Source organism: Neovison vison, chromosome 1 (genome assembly GCF_020171115.1).
Source record: "Neovison vison isolate M4711 chromosome 1, ASM_NN_V1, whole genome shotgun sequence".
NCBI lineage: Eukaryota > Metazoa > Chordata > Mammalia > Carnivora > Mustelidae > Neogale > Neogale vison.
This window is the reverse complement of record NC_058091.1, coordinates 65,778,977-65,796,019: the sequence shown is the minus strand read 5'-3', so window position 1 is coordinate 65,796,019 and position 17,043 is coordinate 65,778,977. Positions and strand designations below refer to the sequence as shown.

Here is a 17,043-nt window from a genome sequence, read left to right as displayed (position 1 = left end):
AGCACTTTGGAATCATGGTCTCCAAAGATAGTCTGTTGATTTGGGAAACGGTTTTGGTAAAAGAATAGTAGTAGTAAAAGGAAAAGAGTAAATAATTTGAAATAGGAAATATTTTAAATGCAGTGGATGAAAATCCAGCAGTAGGGCAAATATTTCTCTCTTGTCAAGATTTAAGTAATTCATTTATAATGAATTTTGCTGCTGCTGATAGAAGTTTCCAGGTCTTAGTAGGCATTCAATAAGTATCTGTAAATATTATTTACTTTATGCTTGACAAAAATTTTTCTGTGAAGAAGTAAAAATTCCATTTTCAAAGGCTTTAAGATACGCTCTCACTGCCTTGCTGTTCTATCACCAGCAGGGAGGAGGATTCAGATTGGCAGACAAGGTTATAGTGAAACAAAAAGGAGAAGGTGGTATGAAATATACATCAGTTGACAGAAATGTGGAGATGATAGATGAGAAAGGGTGGTGTGCACCAGAAGGGTTAGTGAGGAGAACACTAAGCTTGAGGGCTCTGTACCAGGTAAGAAGGGCTGAGAGAAAGGGTAATGACCTGCCTTAGACTCCATGGAGGTTGTTAGAGATTATACCCATCATAACATTCAAAAGAAAATCTCTAAAATTTAAAACCCTATCTGTTTTACCTTTCTCCTTTTTAAAAATTTTTATTTATTTATTTAGACACAGAGAGAGAGAAAGAGAGATCACAAGTAGTCAGAGAGGCAGGCAGAGAGAGAGAGAAGAAGCAGGCTCCCCACTGAGCAAAGACCCCCCATGCGGGGCCCAATCCCAGAACCCTGAGATCATGACCTGAGCCAAAGGCAGAGGCTTAACCCATTGAGTCACCCAGGCGCCCTCTTTTACCTTTCTTGAAACAAAATTTTCTTTGGATTCTGTGACACCACATTCCCCCATATTGTTTTTTTGTTGTTGTTGTTGTTTTTGAGAGAAATGTGGGGGTTGGAAGAGGAAGGAGCTGAGGGAGAGGGAGAGAGAAAATCCCAAGCAGGCTCTGTACCCAGCACAGGGCTCCACTCAGGGCTTGATCTCGTGATCCTGAGATCATGATCTGAGCTGAAATAAAGTTTCAGATGCATAACCAACTGAGCTACCCAGGCACTACTCTTTGTCCATAGTTTTAAAGGCTTCTCTTTGTTTGCTTAGCCCTTGAACATTGGCATTCCTTTTGGGCCTTCTCCCCACTCCCAGACTTTCTCCTCTGTTTTATACATCTGATGGAGAGGGATGTCTGGAGACTCAGTTGGTTAAGCATCTGTCTTTAGCTTAGGTCATGATCCCAGGGTCCTGGGATAGAATCCCAAATTGGGCTCCCTATGCAGCGGGGAGCCTGCTTCTCCCTCTGCCTGCCACTCCCCCTGCTTGTGCTCTCTCTGTCTCTCTGTGACAAATAAATAAAATCTTTAAAAAAAACTCTGATGGAGATGTACTAATGTGTAGTAATGTATATTTATTATGGTTATGGTTATAAATATATATAAAATATATTTATAATGTCTTTGATCATATAGAAGACTTTAACTTTGGCTTAAGATACCTTATCAATGTTCTTTGTTGTGGCCTTTGCTTTAGTATTTTTTTAAAGGTCTATTCCACTTTGAGATCACATATATCCAACTGTATGTTTTCTAGCAACTTTGTAGCTTCAGGTTTTCATATTTAAATCTTCTAAATATGTTTTATATTTGTAAATGGATTTGGTAATGAATCTAAGGTTGATATTGTATTTACAAATGGCTAGCCTTATCCCAACATAGTTTCTGAAGCAGTCTATTCCTCCTTCACTCATTCAAAACACCACTTTCATCATACTTATTGGTTCACTTTTAGGCTTTGCTCTGTTCTATTTATTTGTTTTTCTTTTTTTAAAATTCTTTCTTTTAAAAGATTTTATTTATTTATTTGACAGAGAGAGAAATCACAAGTAGGCAGAGAGGCAGGCAAGAAAGAGGGGGAAACAGGCTCCCTGCTGAGCAGCAGGACTCTGAGACCATGACCTGAGCCACAGGCAGAGGCTTAACTCACTGAACCACCCATGGACTTCTTTATTTATTTTTCTATTTATTTATACCTACATCAATACCTTCATGTTTTAGTTTTATAGCAGGTTAGTAGCTATAAAAGATGTTGTTCTGTTTTCCTCTCAGCAGATTTAGTATTATTAACTATATTTTATGTCTTGAAACACAACTTTCCTTAGATCCTGTGGATGCCACATCCTCTTTTCTCTATGTTGCCACTCTTTGTCCCCATTTTTAAAGTTTCTTTTAATTTCCTAGCCCTTAAATATTGTGTCCCTTTTGGTTTCTTTTCAGATCCTTTTCTATTCTCATGCTAGGCACACTTTCTTAGTGATTCCATCAGCACATATGGTTGATTTCAACCATATGTATGATGGTACTCAAAACTTCTCCTAACCTACGTTTTTCTGCTGACAACGTATCCATCTTCACTTTGATATTAAGTTCCAAACTGAACTTATCATGTTCCCTTCCAAACCTAACTCAGTAAATGGCACCCTATTTGCCATGACCAAAACTTGAGTGCTGTCCTTGATTGTCTTGTTCCTTATTCTTATCCCATAGTAAGCTTTTCAACTTTCACCTTCAATCTATCACTGAATCCCATGGAAGGCATCTCCTAAACAACATTAAATTTTTTCATATCTCTCCTTCCACATGACCACCATTCTCATCCAAGCTACTGTACTTTCTCTCCTGGACTTCTTGTCTCCAGACTTCCCTCGTCTAGTCTCCACATAACTGCCAAAGTTATGTTTCAAAATATGAAGTTGATCCTTTATTGTCTAAAGGCTTTCAATATATCCCCATTTCTTTTAAAACAAAGTCCCAATTTCTTGTATGACTTTAAAAGCCCCGTACTATATTTACTTCTTCTTCCTTTTTTTTTTTTTTTTTTTTTAAGATTTACTCATTTATTTGAGAGAGAGTGTGTGCATGCACACATGTGAGTTGGGGAAGAGCCAGAGGGAAAAAATCTCAAGCAGATTCCCCACTAAGCATGGAGCTTGACATAGCGCTCTATCTCAGGACCATGAGATCAAGACCTGAGATGAAATCAAGAGTAGGACTGAGACACCCAGATGCCCCCTGTGTTTACTTCTTATCACTCCAACCAAACTGAACTTGCTTCTGTCCCTGGAGTAAACCATGCTCATCTTCACCTGTCCATGTTTATGTTGTCATTTCAGCATTCATCATTTTGTACCCTCCCTTTTTATTGGAGCAGCTCTTAATCATCTCAGGTTCTTTTCCTTTTTACCAGAGTACCTTTTACTTATCTTTTAGAATTCATCTCAGATGTCAGTATTTTCAGGGAGAAGCCTTGAGTTAAAAATATGGTGCTGGTTTCTCTCCTATACTCCCAAATCATCCTGGACTTCCCCTATTACATTCCTCACTCCATTGTATTGTAATCACATGTTTAATTGTCTGTACTTAACACTAGACTTTTCGGCAAAAAGGAATACACTGCTACTATTTTAATTCCCTACTTGCAGACCTTTAATAATGCCTTACTCGCTAATGAGTAAAATTCAAATTTTAGATTTAACATTCTATAATTTTCACTGATCTACCATGATGGGTTCACAATATATCATTCCTTTCCCATGTTCTGTACTTCCATATCCTAATACTTAACCTACAGGTTAGTCTCTCAACATAACATGTCTTCCTGGTTCAGGACAAATGAAATCTCTGACATTATGCAAAGTCTTCCCCTTGTGAAAAATAATCTCCCCTTTCTTTGGATTTCCATTGTGTCTTTTTCCATCTTAAGAATCCTTACTGCATCTTTCCTCTTATTACTCTTATAAGAACATCTATATTGCCCTTTAAGCCAAATATATAACTTTCAAAAAGTAGAGATCACATCTGTTGATTTCTGTCAACCCCAGTAGTATGTTGAATATACACTACTGGGTTTTGCCAATAATTTATGCTCAGTAGGCACTCCTTGAGCAAATTTAATATTTCTAAGGTCACTGAGAAAGTTATCTTTCTTGAGATGCAGCAAAAGAAGAATTATATTTTCTATTCTGTTAATAGAGAAAATAGAGAGTTAAATTATAAAGGAAAGAAAATGACTAAGAGTGGTCATTTCTGTGAGTCATAAGTTATTTAAAAAGGGAATTTGGGAAGAAAATGAAGAGGCCAAAGTAAGGTGGCTCTTTGTGGATTATTTTTATAGCTAATAAATTACAGAAAATGTGGTCATTTCAAATGTTGTGTTTCAAAGAATACTCCAAAATATATGTTAAATAATGGTGCCTTGGAAAACCAGCTAATATTTAAATAAGTAGTCTTAGTAAATATTTTGTACTTGGTGGAAATGATTAGATAGATATAGATATAGTTACAGACACAGATAGATCCTTAAAGTTTTTCAAGCTGCAAATGGTGAAGTATTTATATCAGGTAGAGGAGAGTTGACAGTCACCTCTAGGAAACATTAACACCGTATATTGGATTTGTTAGGACTCTTCCTGCTATAAGGAACAGAAAGCCAACTGAAGTGGCTGCAAGCAAAAAAAAAAGAGAATTCATGGTTCACGTAACTGTATTAGTTCACTTGGATTGCATAACAAAATATCATAGTCTGGGTACTTAAACAATGAAAATTTATTTTCTCACAGTTCTGGAGAGTGGAAGACCAGGATCAAAGTGAGAGCAGTGTTAGTGTCTGGTGAGAGTTCTCTTCTTGGCTTGCAGAAAGCTCACATTTGGCTCTGTTCTTTCAAGGTGGAGACAGAGAGTTCTAGTGTGTTTTCCTTTCTTACAAGGGCACCAGACCTGTCGGATTAGGGTCCCACCTCTATGACCTCATTTAACCTTAATTACCTCCCTGTGGGCCCTTTCTCCAATTGCAGTCATACTGGGAGTTAGGGCTTCAACATATGAATTGGTGAGTGTCCTTGGGAGTACCGGGGAGGGTAGAAACATTCAGTCCACACCACCAACTATTGGAACTTAACTTTTGAGAGCCTGCTGTCTTGGTTGTGTGTCCACCTCCATGTCCAGTCTTTTTTGGTCTCCTTTGCTAGATCATCCTCAATTTCCCAATATCCCAATAGATATTGGAAGACCCCAGACTTTTGACCTTGAGTCTATACTCATTCATCAAATGATTTCATGCCCTCCCATAGTTTTCAATAGCATTTCAACTCCCCTTACCTCCCCAGAATTATCTCCAAGCTGCCCATATGACATTTCTATTCGAATGTCTCATGGATATTGTAAAGGTAACATACTCTCTATTATCACTTTAATTCATGACAACTAAACTCAAATAAGCCCTTAGTACTCTTGACCATTATGTTATCCTTCTATGATAATTCCTTATTTTTATTCTTCTGGATGACTATTTCACTTCTTTTCTCTTCAAACTTTTACCACTTCTTCTATCCTTAGCCAATATTCTTAATTCCGGGGGTGCCTGGGTGGCTCAGTGGGTTAAGCCTCTACCTTTGGCTCAGGTCATGATCGCAGGGTCCTGGGATCGAGCCTTGCATTGGGAATTTCTGCTCATCAGGGAACCTGCTTCCCCCCTCTCTCTTTCTGCCTGTCTCTCTGCCTACTTGTGATCTCTGTCTGTCAAATAAGTAAATAAAATCTTTAAAAAAATACTTAGTTCCAATTTTATTGAGAAATTAGAAATCACAGAGAACTTTCACAATCTTGGACCATCATTACTACAATCCACCTAGCAATATCTCTACCATTTACTCTGCCTTCTCTTCTGGTTCTGTGGATGAATCATCCATGCTGCTTTCTAAAGCCAATCATTTTATACTAGTGTTCCATCACTGCTGTAATGGATTAACAGAAACTTTATTAGTTCATAGATCTGTAGGTGCCTTGGCTAGATACTCTGCTTAGAGTCTCAAAAGGCTGAAAACAAGGTGTCAACAGGGCTGTGTTTCTTTCTTGAGGTTCTAGGGAAGAATTTATTTCAGGTTGTTCATTCAGGTTGGTGGCAGAATCCAATGCTTTGCAGCTGTGGAACTAAGGTGATTGTTCCCTTGCTCTTGTCAGCTGGGGATAGCCTTTAGCTTTCTCTTGTCCTTCCACACAGGTCCTACATCTGAAACCAGTAGCAATGCATTGATGAATGCTTCTGATACTTGGAACTTCTCTAACTTCTTCTGCTGCATCTCTTTTCTGCTTCCAGCCAAAGAAAGTTCTCTGCTTTTAAGGGCTCCTATGATTAGATTGAGCACACCAGATAATTTAAGACAATGTCCTTTTTTTTTTTTTAAAGTTTTATTTATTTGAGAGAAGGGGAAGAGAAAGAGCACAAGTAGGGAGAGAGGCAGAGGGGGAGGGAGAAGCAGGCTCTCCACTGAGCAGGAAGCCCGATGTGGGGCTTGATCACAGGATCCTGAGATCATGACCTGAGCCAAAGGGAGACACTTAACCATCTGAGCCACCCAGGTGCCCCAACAATCTCCATCTTTTAAGATCCATCACCTCCATTATATCTGCAAAGTCCCTTTTGTCATGTAATATAATAAATACCTTGAATATACAATGATTTCCAAATTTATATCTATAGCTCAGAACTGTCCCCTGAACTCCAGTTCTATATATAGAACCATCTACTCCATATCACCCATTCAGTGTATCCTTTATAATCTTCTACCTTATTGTAATGATTTGTCTTCTCTCAGAAAAACCCAAGTTTCATGAGTGCAAGGGCCTTTGTGTTTGTTTGTTTGTGTTTACTTCTTCATCTCTAACACTTAAAACAGTGCCTGTACAGAGTACATGATCAATAAATATTTGTTGCTGTTGAATGAAGTCCCAGAACCACTTTTATTTCAGCTCAAAACTAGGTTCTTCTTCCAGTTATCCTCTATCAGTAAGTGCCAACTCTATTCTAGTTTGCTCAAGAGAGGATCCTGGGAATTATTCTTGATCCCTCTCTTTCTCTCACACCCCACATCTTGAAATCCTGCAAATTCTATATGTGTACACACATACTCACACACACACACACACATACACACATTCTTCCAGAATCTGGCCCCATTCACCTTTCCCACCTTCACCGAAGATCAAGCCATTATTGCAATGGTCTCATTATTGGCCTCCCTATTTCTACCCTTGTTCCTCTAGAGTCTATTTTCCACACAGAAGGGAGAGGAAATCCTTTTAGAATTTATGTTGATCATAGGCATTCCTTAGTTCAAAACACTCTGATAGGTTTTCCATCTTAGAATAAAGTCTAAATACTTTAACTGGCTTCTAAGATACTTCCTGATCTTGCCCGAGACATATCTCTCTAAACCCATTTCTTTCTTTTGCTCATTCTCTTCTAGCTATTCTATTTCCCTTGTTCTTTGAATATACCAAGAATTCACCTGTCTTAGGACTTTATACAGCTTCTGTTTACTGGAATGCAGAGACACAGATGACCTGCTTCTACATTTCATTCAGGACTCTACTCCACATTGCTTTATCATAGTGCTTCCATGATCATTATACCTAAAACAGCAAACACATGCACACACACACTACTTTTGCCCTTACTTACCTTTATTTCAAAGCCTTATTACCAACGGATATTATATATTTATTTATTTTTATTGCCTGTCTTCACCCTTCCCTCAGATGTAAAGTACATGAAGGCAAGTACTATCTGTTTTGTTCATTGTTGTATCTTCAACATCAAAGATGCACCCTAACAACTACAGGCTTATTTAACTCTACCGCATACGCTTGTAGAGAGAGAGAGAAATACGTCCTTTCCCAAAGAATCAGTATTAATATTTGAAAAAGGACTCTGGCCTTTCTTAAGTGATGTGACTACTCCTAAAACATTTTCTGTGTCTAGAGCAATGGAGAAATCTGATTGGCCAGTCTGTGTCACATGCCCTTCATAGTTGGGGTGGGGGTTCAGGGGCTGAGAGGAAGGAGGGAGGTGGCAGAAGAAGGCTGTGCGGTCCATAGGTGGAGAAAGGAAAGTTTCCAAAAGAAAAAAAGATGTTCTAATAGCAAAATGGGGCAGGGGGAGAAGGGAGAGAATATGGGGGAGGGAGAAACAACAGATGGCCACCACTGAGATTTTCCAGAGTAGGAAGAGAAATACAGGGATAAGCTGGGGCCCCTGGTAAAGGAAGAATCCTTAAATAACTGTACCTTCACACGTTTGGGAAGAGGACATGCTGAAATCCCAGGCATGCCTGTATGGTATCAGCACGCCCTGTTTCTTAAATGATTCCCTGTGGGGAGTTGCAGGAAGGATCCCCCTAGCACAAATAATCCTAAAGCTTCACCACAGAAGCTGGAGGAAAGATAGAAAATCAGGGATCAGCAGCATAAACAGGATCTCTGTTTTTCCCTGCACATAATATCACTCACCAGCTCATTTGCAGAACTCTGCGTCCATGACTATAAAGATTAACTAACAATTCATTTTAGGTAAGGCTGACAAAGAGTTCATTTTGAAATAAGCAACAGCTGTCAAGTGGGCATATGTACACAACTTACATTTGGAAAAAGAGTATATAAATCTTGCCACTATTATTTAGCTCAAGGTTTTTGTCTATTTTTTGTTTTTGTTTTTGATACACCCAACCATGAGGTATTTTAAATTTTTAAACTCCATTCCTGAATATAGGAAATGTTTCTTGGGTTCTCCTGAGAGTGGGGTGCCCAGACTAACCACAGGCACACACACATTCTTCCCATAGTACAGTACTTTAAAATTAATAGCACATGCAGAGGAAAAACTAAACCCTTTGACGTCACTCTTGAAATGAGGAAACATAAACAGAAAAGGCTCCACTTCAGTAAGCCGCCAGAGTTGAAGCCGATTGGTCTCTGCTTTTCCTCGCCTGTGGCAACTGACAGCACCTCCCAGCCTAGCAGGCCGGCTGCCTGCCTGCTCCCCCAGCCAGTCGTGGGTCTGGGCACTGCAGCAGGCTCGGCTCTGTCCCAGCTCTTGCCTGGGAGAAAAGTCGTGTACTCACCCAGAGACAATCTCTCTTTCTACCTTCTTTCTCTCTCGATTTCTCTGCGTGCTTTTGTGTTTCTTTTCTTTTTTTTTTTTCCCCCTTGTTTTTACTTAATTATATTCCTAATCCTGGATGAAGTTGCTGGATTCTGCAGCACAAGTCTTCATGAACAAGCAGCACCGCTCAGAGATTTCACGGCATTCAAAGGTCACAGAACTGCCACTATGGTTAAATGTCTTGTTTAATGGTTGAGGTAGGTACAACAAATTTAAGCGGCAAGCTCATTTTTCTTGAGAGAACAGAATCACAGAGAGATGGCAGGAGTTTTATTTAAAATGAACCTGTATATATATATATATATATATATATATATATATATATATATTTTTTTTTTTTTTTTGGTCTGTGATTGTTACTACAGCAACCAGCTTTTGAATTTCCTTCCTTTTTCTAGGCGAACGGACTAAACATTATCACTTACCCTGAATTAACCCTTTCATTCCAACCAGCCTAAATGCGAGACTCCGGGATTTTCATTTCACTTTGAGCCCCCATGGAGGAGGACTCCTTTTTCCATTCTTTTGTAATGAATGCAATACTTCTTCTTCAACTTAAATCTAAGAGTTGGCTCATTTTTCTTTTCGGTGGAGATAGAACAGGAAAATATTGGTACAGAGATTGGTGAGGACTGCAGGACAGGAAAAAGAAAATCAGGGTTTGTTTTTTTTTTTTCTTTGAGTTTGCCATGTTGGTTGATAGCAGACTTCAAGAAGAAAAAATTAGTAGGAATAAGCTAATAGTAATAGGGCTGAAGGTAGAAAAACTTGTAGAAGGTATGTCAGAAAAATGAATTCCTGAGGAAAATGCACTTTATCACCTTGTTGCATTTAAAAAAATATTCTGGAATTGGAAGTCAGCAGAAGAGGTGCAGGCGCTGAGTTAGATGACCCATGGTTTTTAGATCTTACTTTTTATAAAGGAAACTAAAAAGTTCTTTATTAACCCTGTGAATTTGCTAATTTTCTTTTCCTACAAGAGTTGAAAGCAGAGTGAGATATTTAATTAGGGACCTCAGTGATTGAGCCGGGGATCTAATTAATCATCCATAGATCCTGTTCTTCATGGGCTTTGGGCAGAGTGACTGTTAGAGTAAACCTCTTTGCATCAGAAGGCAGGCATAGACAGTAAACACACTAACTGCTGCAGGAAGCAGGGCAAATAACATAATGTTGTTTTCAATGACACGTTATTATTATGCATTGAGGGGAACCCCTGCTAAAACTCATTTCTGTGCAAAGAGTCCAATTTTGCCAAAGCAATTCCAGTAACATATGGTTAACCTGGATTTCCTTATTAGCCTTCTCAAAGTTATGCAATAGCAAGTAAGACGGGATTATTCGAAACCATGACTCTGTTTCCAAAATTTCTTACTTGATTTTTTTTTTAAGATTTCTATTCTCTACCTTGAGAAACAGAAATTTTAAAAAGTGGGTCATGTTAGAAATATTAAGCAAGATATCAAAGACATAGTGCATTTCAAAGGGTTAACAAAATTAACTGCATGAGACTGTAATGTACTAAGTTAAGAACTGTGAAAATATTAGCTCCGAAATGCAGAGGATGTGCTGTGAATGGACAATTGCTTTTCTCCAGCGCCTAGTGGGAAAACAAGGACTTTGTGTGTTGCAAATGCGGTCCCTCCATTTCCTCTGCTTTATCTTGTATTACCGGCTGGGGAAACAAAGATGGGTGTCAGTAGTTGCGTCTTGATTGACATTTTCTCCAATAAAATGAAGTTGCTTTTTGTAGCAAGTAGAAGCCCAAAGTTAACTAGTTGCAACTCTGAAGATTGTACCCTCTTTGTAAGGATTTTTACCTGATACCATAAGCTGTCCAATTTCAGACTGTACTGCCTCAGTTGAACAAAAGGAGACAAAAATCAGTGGTGACTCTAAGTCAGCAAATTAGCTGACAAAAATCCTTTTTGGAATCAAGTTACTTAGGATAAGTGTGGAAAAATTCAAGATGTGTCATGAACAGACATCGACTTAGGGAAAATCGTCGTACCAGTACACATTTTGGTGCTTTACATGGTGTTCAGCACAAAGCTGTTTATTGTCAGTTCTCAATAAATACCTAGTTAAAATACTTGTTGAGCACTTACTACCCTTCATATATTGTAAATTATTTAAATGCTTCAAAAGTATGGCATTTTTTACTGTCTTTGAAAAATGTTTTTGGTGTCAGTCCGGCCTAAAATGTAATCTAGAAATCAGCACATCAGTAGTACAGAGGAGGGCATTCTCAGCATTGACTTGTGTTATTTTCAGCCAAAGGACATCCTATACAAACAGATGCAAAAGTAAAATGACCAAGTTTCCTCAAAGTGAAAATGAACCACCTTGAAAATGCATCTGCCTAGTAATTAATCTTCCAAAGTCCAAGGTTGTTAGCTAGGCTCAAATCACGGAGGAAGCTGCTTGCCAACTCACAGAACAGTGTTGGAAGGAATTTTTTAAGCCCTAGACTAATCTCAAGCAAGATGAAGAGGTCTTCATTATATTCAAGAGAACTACCAAAATTAAAAATTAGGATAGATTTCCGAACATCTAAATGTAAAAGCTAACAGGTAGTCTAAGTGGCTCAACTGACACTGATTTTTGGGGGACATCTTATTGGGGAAAGTAGGTCACTTACTGGGGACCCTGGATATACAGAATGTCTTCTTCCAAAGATCCACCATCCTATGGATACACTTTGCACGTGTATCCCAAAAGTAGCCTAGAGACAAGTAGGAACCTCTCCTCTAAGATGTCCATCTGGCTGAGGAAGAAGGGATTTGGCATTTGGACATGTAATCAGGTCCTCTCTAACAGTGCTTCCTCATGGTGGCACCTGCATTTCTCCCAATGATGTGACTTGGAGAGCACTTCCATCATTCACATGAGAGCAGCCTTGTGATCTGTACTGTTGGCTTCCAGGAGCATCTGGGGTGACTATGTGGACGTGCTAACTTTGATGTGTGAGATGGTACATACTTGGTGTATTAGCAATTTTTGAAGTAATTGATATGGAAATTTGGGGGAGAGAAGGGGAAAAGGGATGTAGAAACCCAAACTGACTGAATATCTACTATACACAAGCACTTAGAGATTTGAATGCAGAGAGTGAAGCGTGTCAAAGTTCTAGTGTATAACCAAGGTATTTATACTTTTCCAAGGATCATTTAGGTATCCAAATGATTTCATTTGTACTTATTAGAAAGTGACTGCATGGAGCACACTAAACAAAACAAAACAAAACAAACAACGACAACAGCAACAAAAACAGGAGGCAGAGACCGGAGACCAGAGTGGGTATTCTCTTCAGGCTCTAATTAGCTGGGTGACCAAGCTACTTGCTTACTCTTGACTTCAGTTTCATTATCTATAAAGGAAACTGATTGTATTGTGTTTCTAACAGTGCTTTTTATCTGAAACTTTTTATAGTATTCTTAATTTAGAGTTTTTAAAATAATTCCATTTATATATGTATAAATGTGAAAACATCAAACCTTTATTCAAAAACATCACTGTGTATTTTCTACATGTCCCATGAATGAATACAAAGATATATACGCAACGATTTCTACCTTTGGGAAATTTAAATTCTGAATAAACATATAAACGAATAGCAGAGTCTTTGCAGAGAAATGGAAGAACAAAGCAGAGTTTGGAGGGAGGTAGTGATGAGGCAAAGTGAAACTGAAAAGAGGTGAAACTATGCCAATTGGAATTTTTTAAAATTTTTTATTTTTTATAAACATATATTTTTATCCCCAGGGGTACAGGTCTGTGCCAATTGGAATTTAAGAAGAAAACTAAGTTTTCTATCTATGTATTTATTTCTATTATGGTGATCTTTAATATGATCAATTAAAGGCATTGCCATTCTTCTAAAATAACATATATAATGGTGTTATTAAAAAAAAATACAAAAATATAACATTGAAGACAGCTGAAGTTTTCTCCAGGGGCCGAATTAAGTTACTGCACAGGATGGAGATGGTGAATTAAGTCAGTGAACTAAATCAATGGTGATGATGGTGTCTTCTCTATCATCCTTTGAACTTGGAACCCCAAGGAGTCATAGAAAGCAGGAGAACTTTAACAGCAGCCCCAGATGCCAGCAGCCATTTGGTACAAGCAGGGAATGGTCACATGCTGCAACGGGCTTGAGTATTGATGCAATGTGGTGGTGTTCTGGGAAATGCCCTCAGTGTTAGGAAAGCTTACCTAGCGGCTCGGAACTTACGGAGATGACCCATGTGAGTTAGTGAACATTTCTTAAATTTGGGGGGCCTCAGTTTCCTCATCTTTAATTGCAGCCATTGGAATATTTGTAGAATGCCATTTTCCTTCCCAAATCTGACAAGATTAGTATCTGACTTCTTAGCATCCATTTGTTTTTATTCTTCCATCTCTCCCATCCTTTATTTCTACCACACTTCCCTTTCTACTTTGCCTTTGCTCAGTTTTCCAAATTCACATAATTTCACCTCCAAAATACTCTCATTGCCTAAGAAAAACAAAAGTCAAACAAAATCCTAGGTTTTAGAGAATTTCTCCTCAGGAAGACTATTGCTCCCCAGAGACGATCACCCAGCCTTGCCCCGGTTCTCTTGTGCGAGGCTGATGGGCTGCTCCGTGGCGGCAACACTCCTTCATACAGTAAGGGACGTGCTCTGTGTTCATTGTAGGTGGGTACTATACATTACATGACAAGAATCTTTCTCCTGAGTGCCAATCATTATTGTGGATTTTCTATATTATTTAATTTAATATCTCCTTAACCCAATTCTGGTTTCTTTAGCATAATTGAAAACATGTGGATAATCCAATTGGAGGAATCCTCAGACAAAGAACATTTTCTTTGGTGAATCGGTTGTCCACCGAGTAGCTGCTCTGAGAACTTTGCCCTGATGGTCCAGGGTCACTGCCTCATCCTAGTGGTGGGATTTGATGCAGTTCAGCTCCCCTAATCCAGACACACTGGTGAGATCTGACTGGATCTCAGATCTCACCAGTCAGATTGGGTCAGAACATTCGTCCTGGCATCTCCTCTATGTGACAATTTACAGTTACCAGCTCAACCATGGAGAACAGGGAGCAAGGTTTGTAGTTTCAGATAAACCTAAAAATAACTCAACACTAAACACACAGGAACTTATTAAACAATATACAGGTTTTAATGTAATACTGTATAAATACACCAATATTTTGAAAATCTAAATCCTTTCATGGCTGCTTTATACATCTATTTGCATGTAGTATAGAAGTAGGAAAATAATAGCTTTAGCTGACGTGCCAATAAAGAAAGTTTATGTCATACATTTAACCTTCCTCCTTCCCTCCCTTCCTTGTCTCCTCCCTTTCTTACATTTGTAGGGAGAAGATGGAAAAAATTAAGATTAGTAATGAGATGTTGATGGAGTTTCCTTTAGTAAAATTTGGAGTAATATTTGTTTTAGTTTTTCCTTTCTAGTAGTTGGTAAATTCACCTAAGATTTTTTATTAAAATTCCAGATTGTTTTCTTATTAAGACCTTTTGTGTTTTACATTGTCATAATTAACATATAAATAAGAAATACATAAAATATCCTTTTAACAGGATATTTGATGAAATTTATCATCAAATGATGAAAATTATCATTACCAGCCCATTGCTTCAGACATACAAAGTAAAGATTCTGTTCAAAAAGGGGGTTTAATACATGTCTTAAATATACTGAAATATATTTAAGAGTTCTGAGTTTTAGGAATATGCCTATCTTCTCCTGCAATTGGAGGTCAGGTCTAGGGCCAATATGGGGTTAGGGCTGTTTCCCTAGGTCCAGGTGTAGACATAAGGTGGTTAACATATGCCTGATTTGGTCTGACTTGGTATCAAAAGATATCAAATAGTCAATGACTTACATATTCGTTGACCTTGGTAAATCTTAGCCTAAGAACATATCAAATTATGTTCATTTTATACTCTGTAATATAAAAAAACCAGAAGCTTCCTAAATCCAATAATAGGTGAGTTGTTGAAAATGTTACTTTAAATATGTACAATAGAAAACAGATAGTTATTTAAAAGAATGTGCTAGATCCGCAAGCACAAATATGGAATGATTTTTAAGACATATTAAGGAAAAAAAAGGCTAAACATTTCCACAACTATATATACACATTCATACATACCGACAGAAATTTTCTGGAAATTCCAATAAAAATCTTAAACGATGGACACCTCTGGGAAAACTTGGAATAGAGGATGGGGAGCAAAACGTACTTTTCATGCATATACTTTAGAATTGTTCAGCTTTTCTCCCCACAAGTTTATTATATCTACAGTGGGGAAATGAAAAATATTTATTTTTATTGTGTGATATTTAAAGTTGAGAAAAAAATAGAAAGTAAAAGAAGAGTTCTGTTTTGTTTTTTAAATTGCCTCATTTGCTTCTTCCTTCAATCCTGTTGAGTTCTTCCCATATGTCATTGACATGGCAAAGGAGCACAGTATGACCAGCAAGGAACCACTCCTGCTTGAGTAACTTTGGGCCAATCATCACTCTGAACTCCAGTTTCCTCCTGGAAAAAACAAGGGGCTTAGTGAAGGTCAAAGTTCCTTCTAGCTTTTACACATGTCTAAGAAAATATTTTGGTCCACTGTATGCCCAACTATTTGAGATTTTTTTCCATAAACTGAATATACATATTTTACTGTACATATTTTATTGTTTTGAACATTTTGTCTAAATTTTCTGCTTTAGAATTGGTCAGATTGGTTTAGTTTTTTGAATTAATTAAAGACACAAAATTTATATTCATCCAAATAGTATTTAGGGAAAACACACGTTATTGATAGACCTTTAAAATTAAAATTTACTATAATATCATGTATTCACAAAACAGTAGAAAACACTTATTTGTATTAAGATGTGTCATTTGTTGCAATACAAGCGACTAACGCTTCAGTTTGAATACGATTTATATATTTTTTGGTTTTACAAGAGGAAAAAAAAAGACTTTCATTTCCCTTTCTCATTATGCCACTTGCCAGCTGTGTCTGGTCAGATGAAAGAACTCAGTCATTCACAAAAGTGTAGAAGCATTCTTATAGAAAGGAGATGCTGCAGTAATACAAAGTTCTAAAGAATGCCTTGATTTAGAAAAGGTCATTAAATTTAAGAAAAAAGTTGTTTTCCATGAAACAGAAATATAGCATATTTCTCTGTCTGTAAGATATTGTTCTTGCTTTTTCAACTAAATGAAAACATGTTCAATTTGGTTTTTAATGTGATTGGGAAAATGTAAATATTAGTCATTTTTGTTATTCAGTACTTTTTATTTTATATTTTTCTACACTTTACTATTATGTTTGGAGTAAAGAGTAATCTTTAAATAAAAATAAAGTGAAAAGGATAAACATAAAACAGATAGGAATTTGTTTGATTGCAGGTTTTGAATGACCAGAGCCAACATTCTAAACTTGTCTCCATAAATCTATTTTAATTATTTAAAAAATCATTAATCACATAAAATAATTCATTGACTTATAAATATAATAATTGAGAAATATTGTCCTCTTTTTTAAATTAATATATTGCCCCAGGTGTTTACGTGTGAGTGCATGAGAAAGAGATTAAAGGCAAGGACTTCTCAAACTTGAAGACAAATTTATATAAAAGCTTTTTATGTGGTAATTCATGTCAAGAAGACAGTGATTTGGAGAATATACCCTACAGAAAATGTGTCCTTTAATGTAATTCTTTACCAAAAGAAATAAATGCATTTATTAGATTAAATGATAATAATTTTAATTTTTCTTTAAAAATTCAGTTTGTATGTTATGTTGTGAAAGAGAAGGGAAAGCAGGAAGAAAAAAATGAGGTTCAAACTTTTTTTTTAATATTTTATTTACTTATTTGACAAAGAGAGACAGCGAGAGAGTCAACACAAGCAGAGGGAGTGGGAGTAGAAGAGGGAGAAACAGGCTTCCCATGGAGCAGGGAACCC

At 37.3% G+C, this 17,043-nt stretch overlaps 1 protein-coding gene across 1 annotated transcript in view; it reads left to right on the top strand.

Moving 5' to 3' along the window:
- Positions 1-8,844: 8,844 nt before the first annotated feature.
- The window catches only part of PDE7B (phosphodiesterase 7B), a 319,410-nt gene continuing 311,211 nt past the window's right edge, over positions 8,845-17,043 (top strand). Inside the window, exon 1 of the mRNA XM_044248236.1 lies at positions 8,845-9,254. Within this exon, the coding sequence (XP_044104171.1) occupies positions 9,234-9,254 (21 nt within the window). The 5' untranslated portion in view covers positions 8,845-9,233. The remainder of the gene's footprint in view (positions 9,255-17,043) is intronic.